Genomic DNA, 6,000 nt, shown 5'->3' on the forward strand with positions numbered 1-6,000 from the left:
ACCAGCAATGTGAACCGGACTGCAACAACATCTTTAGTCCCAGCACTTGTGAGACAGAAGTAGGAGGATCGCTGTAAGTTCAAGGCCACCCTGAGACTACGTAGTGAATTCCAGGTCAGCTGGGCTAGAGCAAGACCCTATCTTGAAAATCCAAAAGAAAATTTGAGTTGATTGGAGGCATTATAGTTAATTCTGACATAATAACTTACAAGTTTTGGAAGTTTTGGAAAACTTAGGATCAAAGACCTCCTTACAAACTGTGTACTACTCTCATACTAGGTACTTAAAGATTTGTAATGGCTTGTTCTTCACAGAAGGACCGTACAACAGTAAAGTCAATGCCAAACTCCCAATGAAAATGCAGAATTAGGGGGCTGAGGAAAAGGCCTAATGGTTAAAAGCACTTGTTTGCAAATCCTGCTGGTTCAGGTTGTTTCCCCCAGCACTCACATAAAGCTGAATGCAAAGTGGCACGTGTGTCTGGAATTCATTTGCAGAGGCAAGAGACTCTGGTACACCCAGACCCACACACTTGTATGAGGGTGTGCACATACACACACATGTAAAAATTTAAAAAAAAAAGGGAGAGAAAAGAAAACTCAGAATTAGATGGAGAGGGCTTAGAGGCTAAGCACTTGCCTGTGAAGCCTAAGGATCCCAGTTTGAGGCTTGATTCCCCAAGACCCATGTAAGCCAAATGCACAAGGTGACGCATGCATCTGGAGTTCGTTTGTAGTGGCTAGAGGCCCTGATGCACCCATTCATTATTCTCATTCTCTCTCTCTCTCCCCCCATCTTTCTCTCTGTCTGTCGCTCTCAAGTAAGTAAAAAATAATAATTAGATGGAGAAGCCCAAGGCAACTTGGTCAGGAAAGGACTAGAATACACTGGTTATGGTGTGAAGATATCCTTAAGAACTTAAAAATCAGTTGACTGAATTTCTGCGAAATGCTCAAAGTGAAAACATTCAGAGGACAGATCTTTTTGATTACTTTGAGAACCTAACACAGTGCTAAACAGGCAGACAGAAGGCCCTGTTAGGATATGCAAGGAAAGAACTTTTGATGTAGTTCCATCTAATAATAGGTACTCGAAGGGAAGTTGAAACTGCTGTTAAAATATATTCAGGGGCTGGAGAGATGGCTGAGCGGTTAAGCGCTTGCCTGTGAAGCCTAAGGACCCCGGTTCGAGGCTCGGTTCCCCAGGTCCCACGTTAGCCAGATACACAAGGGGGCACACGCGTCTGGAGTTCGTTTGCAGAGGCTGGAAGCCCTGGCGCGCCCATTCTCTCTCTCTCCCTCTATCTGTCTTTCTCTCTGTGTCTGTCGCTCTCAAATAAATAAATAAATTTAAAAATATATATATATATTCAGTACTCTTTACAAATTTCACTCATTTCTTTTTTTTTTCCTGCATGTTTGCTCATAAACCTGTATATGGAGGAAAGATATCAACAGAATGCCTTCTTAAATTGCTTTCCACCTTATTCTTTGAGACAAAATATCAGATTCATTGATTCAGTTGGTCTAGCTAGGCAGCAACTCCTAAGGATTCCTGTCTCTACATCCCTAGCACTGGGATTACAGGAACAAGCCAATATGCCCTGCATTACACATGGGTATCTTAACTCAAGTTCTCATGCTTGTACAACTAACACTTTACCTATTGCACCATCTCTCCAGCCCACATTCATTTCTCTTTACAGATATTTAGGAGTGGATTTAAATTCCCTTTCAGTTCCCACTTTGGAAAAGATCTTTGTGGATCAGGTGGAAGCACCAGTGGAAACACTCCACTCATTCATCAGAATTCTATGGAAGATCATTAAGAACAGAATGATTTGCAACTTAGTTCACTCCTCTTTAGAACAGATATCTAAGGGTACCTTACCAAGCCTCCTAAACAATCATTTTAATTGCTTTACAGATATTCTCTATTCAGTATATTTTATAAACATGAATTCTAGAAACATGGAAAATGGCCATGATACATTATTCTGAATCCAGATGTGGTGACTCACGGCTATAATCCCAACTGAGGAGGCTAACGCAGGAGGGTTGCAGGTTCCAGCCCAGGCTGTGCTACATAGCAGGAACCTTTCTCAAAATCCAAACTATTAAAAAGGGGGCAGGAGGTGGAGAGATGGTTCAGCAGTTAAAGGTGCTTACTTCCAAAGCCTGATAACCTGGGTTCAGTAACCCCATAAAGCTAGATGCACAAGGTAGTGCATGCTTCTGGAAGTTCATTTACAGTGACAGTAGGCCCCAGCATGTCCATACCCACTCTCTTTACTGTCTCTCTCAAATAAATAAATAAATAAATAAATAAATAAATAAAATATTTTTAAAACTCAAACTATTATGATCAGGGTACATTGCATATATGTATGGAGGTTGTCAATAAAAAGTTAAAAAGAACAAACTAAAACAAGCACCGAAAACCCCAACATTTAAAAAAAAAGTTATTCTCATTTTGCAGTATAAAAAGGATAAAGACTGAACCAGACCTTTAACTCCAGCACTGCGGAGGCAGAGGTAAGAGGATCGCTGTGAGTTCAAGGCCACCCTGAGACTACACAGTGAATTTTAAAAAGTCAGCCTAGGCTAAAGTGAGACCCTACCTCAAACAAACAAACAAAAAATGGCATAAAGAATAAACTAACTTGGCATAGTAGAGATAATATAGGTCTTATATTTGTGCACATTGAGCAAATTATTTAAGTGTGAAAAGTCCAACTTCATGATTTGAAAATTTGACAATGTAAATATAGCATTTAATTAAGGTATCTAGTTCAACCTAAATACAATGTATGTGGTAGAGCTGGCATTATCTAAAGCATCTACAGTTGTATACTCAAGAACAGTTAAAAAAAAAATTCCTGGTCCCCAGCCAGTCTAAAATTCTATGGAACTTTTACACTAAAAAATATTAACTTTTTAGCCGGGCATGGTGGCGCATGACTGGAATCCCAGCACTTGGGAGGTAGAGGTAGGAGGATGGCCATGAGTTCAAGGACACCCTGAGACTACGTAGTGAATTCCAGGTCAGCCTGGGCTAAAGCGAACCCCTACCAAGATAAAAATAAATAAATAAAATAAAATAAATAAACTTTTGGAGGGGTAGATTTTAGGAGCCTTGCAATAAGAACACTTTCAGTTCTTATTCCCCCAAAAGGTTTTTCCCTGGATAGTCTTCTGCAGGCCTCATTACTTGCCCACCTCACTACCACCACTTTCAAGTCTTTTCTTAGCCAGGTATGGTGACACAGGCCTGTAATGCCAGCACTCCAGAGGTTGAGGCAAGAAGACTGGGACAAGTTTGAGGCCAGCTTGGAGATCCTGTCTTAAGAACAAACAAAAGCCCATACTTTCTTTAAAATCTTACCCGTCCTTTTAAAATTTCTCCCATTTCATGTTCTAATTAGTCCTATAACCTGTGGCCTAGTAAAAAGGACCCCCAAGAAGCAAGTCTTTTCTACAAAACGAATATAGTTTGCAAATATTTGCACCAACATGAATTCTTGCAAACAAATGCCCAATTAAATACACAAGTCTGATGATTTATCTTGATTTTGCAGTTAAAACCAAGGATACATCGCTATAAAGTAACATAAACCCAGTTTAGGAGTTAAATTTCCAGACTCCAAGTTCAGTATGCCCTTTACTCAATTTATAAAGCTACTGTATCTTGCATATTCTTCCTTAGAATCAATCACTTATTCAGGAAACAGAAGAAACCATCTTTGCACCTCTTGGTATCATTAGAGCACTGCTATTAAGGACAGTTTTCGCCATACAGTACTTCCTAGAGTGTGTAAGCAACACCAAGACACTAAGGCCAAAGTTATTTTCAATACTCCCTGGACAGTCTTCAGGTTAAACAGAGATAGAGATAGATAGATAGATAGATAGATGGATGGATGGATGGATGGATGGATGGATGGATGGATGGATGGATGAGAGAGAGAGAGAGACAGAATTCTGAGTTGCTAGGTTGAGAGCCAGAGCCAGAGCCACGTTCCCTCCACGCTGCCCCACAGTTCTCAATTTATAGTATCTGCCGTCTTCCACCTAAGAATATTTCTTTTCGGCCTGACATCCCACTGGGAACCCACCTCAATCACAAACGACACTAGCCTCGTGTCCACAGCTTAGTCTTTCTCAACAAGCACCGCAGAAGCTCTCTGGAACATTTCCGGGTGTTCCTCTTCTCTGCCCACAGCTTAAGTCTAGAAACTTTATCTTCCAGAGTCCACACCTGGTTCTCTCCCGCTTCCCACCGCCCAGTGCTAACCCTTGCATCTCCTCCAAAACCTCCCAACCACCAGGGTTGGCGGGCGATACTTCCTATCTCTCCAGGCCCGGACCTCCTGGCTTACAGCCCGCCGTCCGGACCCGACCCGACCCGACCCGACCCCCGCAGATCGAGGCCCTCTTAGGCACCCCAAAGCCCAAGGCCCATCAGCCCGACCCCGGCCCCGCCTCCTCGCCCAAGGCGCCAAGTCCTCGGGGCTCGGTGCCCAGGCCTGGGCCGGACTCCGAGGGCCTTGAGTACCGCGCGGAGGCCAGGAAGGGGGCCGCAGCAGCGATCAGGACGCCGGGCGGGCCGGGCGCTCGGGCTAGGAGCTCCGGGCCCTGCCGACTCCCGGCTCCGGCGGCTCGGACTCAGCCCGCCCGCTCTGCCGGCCCGCGCCTCCGCGGCCTGCCCTCACCTGATCCAGGTTCTCGTCGCTGCCACTGTCTTCCGTATCCGAGTCGATCACGACACGGCCTTTCCGCTTCTTGACCATGGTGGACCCCCGGGTCCCACGCGGGACGCCGCCCGGACTCCCCTCTCGCTCGCCTGCCAGTGGGACCGCCACAGCCGCTGCCACCGCCGCCGCTGCCGCCGCCGCCGCTCGACCCACACAAAGGCGACCGCGCATGCGCGCTCCGCTCCGCCCCTGGCCCCGCCCCCGCCTGGCGCACGCCGCTCGCCGGCGCCCCGCCCTGCCCCACCCCCGACGCAGCGTGAGAGGAGGCGGCGCGCGGCGGCCGGTGCCCGGCTGCGTGTGCTGCCCGGCGGGCCGGGAAGTTTTGACCGCCTTGCTGCGGTCTGACAAGCGGCGGACTCCTTCCCGGTCAGGGTCTGGACCCTGGGTCGGATCTGGGGGAACTGGGCTGTCCGCGACGGATGGAGAGGGCACGCGACCTCAGAGACCACCTTGTGAAAGACAGGCTCCTGGAGCTTGCTGAGTGCCCAAGTTGAGGAATGGAGCCTGCCTGCCTGCCTGCCTGGTCTGCGCTCGTGATCTCCGAGTTGGGACCCGAAGAATGTTACTGAGATATCCAGAAGACTGGAGGGAAGGGTGTTCCAAGCAATGACAAGTGTGGGCAAAGGCCCGCGATAATAGAGAAAGTTGGGTTCGAGGAACTGATTAGTTTTAGGGAAAGCAGCAGGTGTGCGGCCCCGGAGGGATGCAATGGCCTAATAAACTATATTGAGTTTCATGCTCACTTGGGTTGTCCCTTGTCTTTTTGGCGGCAGAAGATGGTGTCCCCAATAAAAGAAAAAGACAGTCGGAATGGAGAGAAATGACTGGGTTCTGAATTTTTGCAAGGTAGAATCCCCAGGATTTGTAGAATAGTTGGCAGAGGGAAGGAGAGGTCCCAGACTCTGGCTTAGGAAACTGAAGATAAGTGGGCATTTCATTAAGATAGAAAAATACAAGGAAGAGAAGGATTTTTTTTTTTGAAGGAGGGAGTTGGCGTATGTAGGAAATGAATTTAGTTTTATACCTCTTTCTTGAGTTTTAGGTTATCTGATAAACAGGTTAGCACCAGAAATAAACTTTTTGGTAGGATTTAGAATATAGGGTAGGGAGCATAAACAGTAATAATTTGAGGTTGTTTTTAAAACTCTTTAGAGGCTGCCCTGTGTGATGGTGCACGCCTTTAATCCCAGCGCTTGGGAGGCAGAGGTAGAATGATGACTGAGTTCCAAATCAGCCTGGGCTTAAGT

At 46.4% G+C, this 6,000-nt stretch overlaps 1 protein-coding gene across 1 annotated transcript in view; it reads right to left on the reverse strand.

Moving 5' to 3' along the window:
* Positions 1 to 4,924, reverse strand: part of Rtf1 (RTF1 homolog, Paf1/RNA polymerase II complex component) — a 107,674-nt gene extending 102,750 nt beyond the window's left edge. Inside the window, exon 1 of the mRNA XM_004660899.3 lies at positions 4,712 to 4,924. Coding sequence (XP_004660956.1) covers positions 4,712 to 4,924 — 213 coding nt within the window. The remainder of the gene's footprint in view (positions 1 to 4,711) is intronic.
* Between the last annotated feature and the right edge of the window lie 1,076 nt (positions 4,925 to 6,000).

The sequence above is a fragment of the Jaculus jaculus genome, chromosome 8 (genome assembly GCF_020740685.1).
Source record: "Jaculus jaculus isolate mJacJac1 chromosome 8, mJacJac1.mat.Y.cur, whole genome shotgun sequence".
In the NCBI taxonomy this organism is placed as follows: domain Eukaryota; kingdom Metazoa; phylum Chordata; class Mammalia; order Rodentia; family Dipodidae; genus Jaculus; species Jaculus jaculus.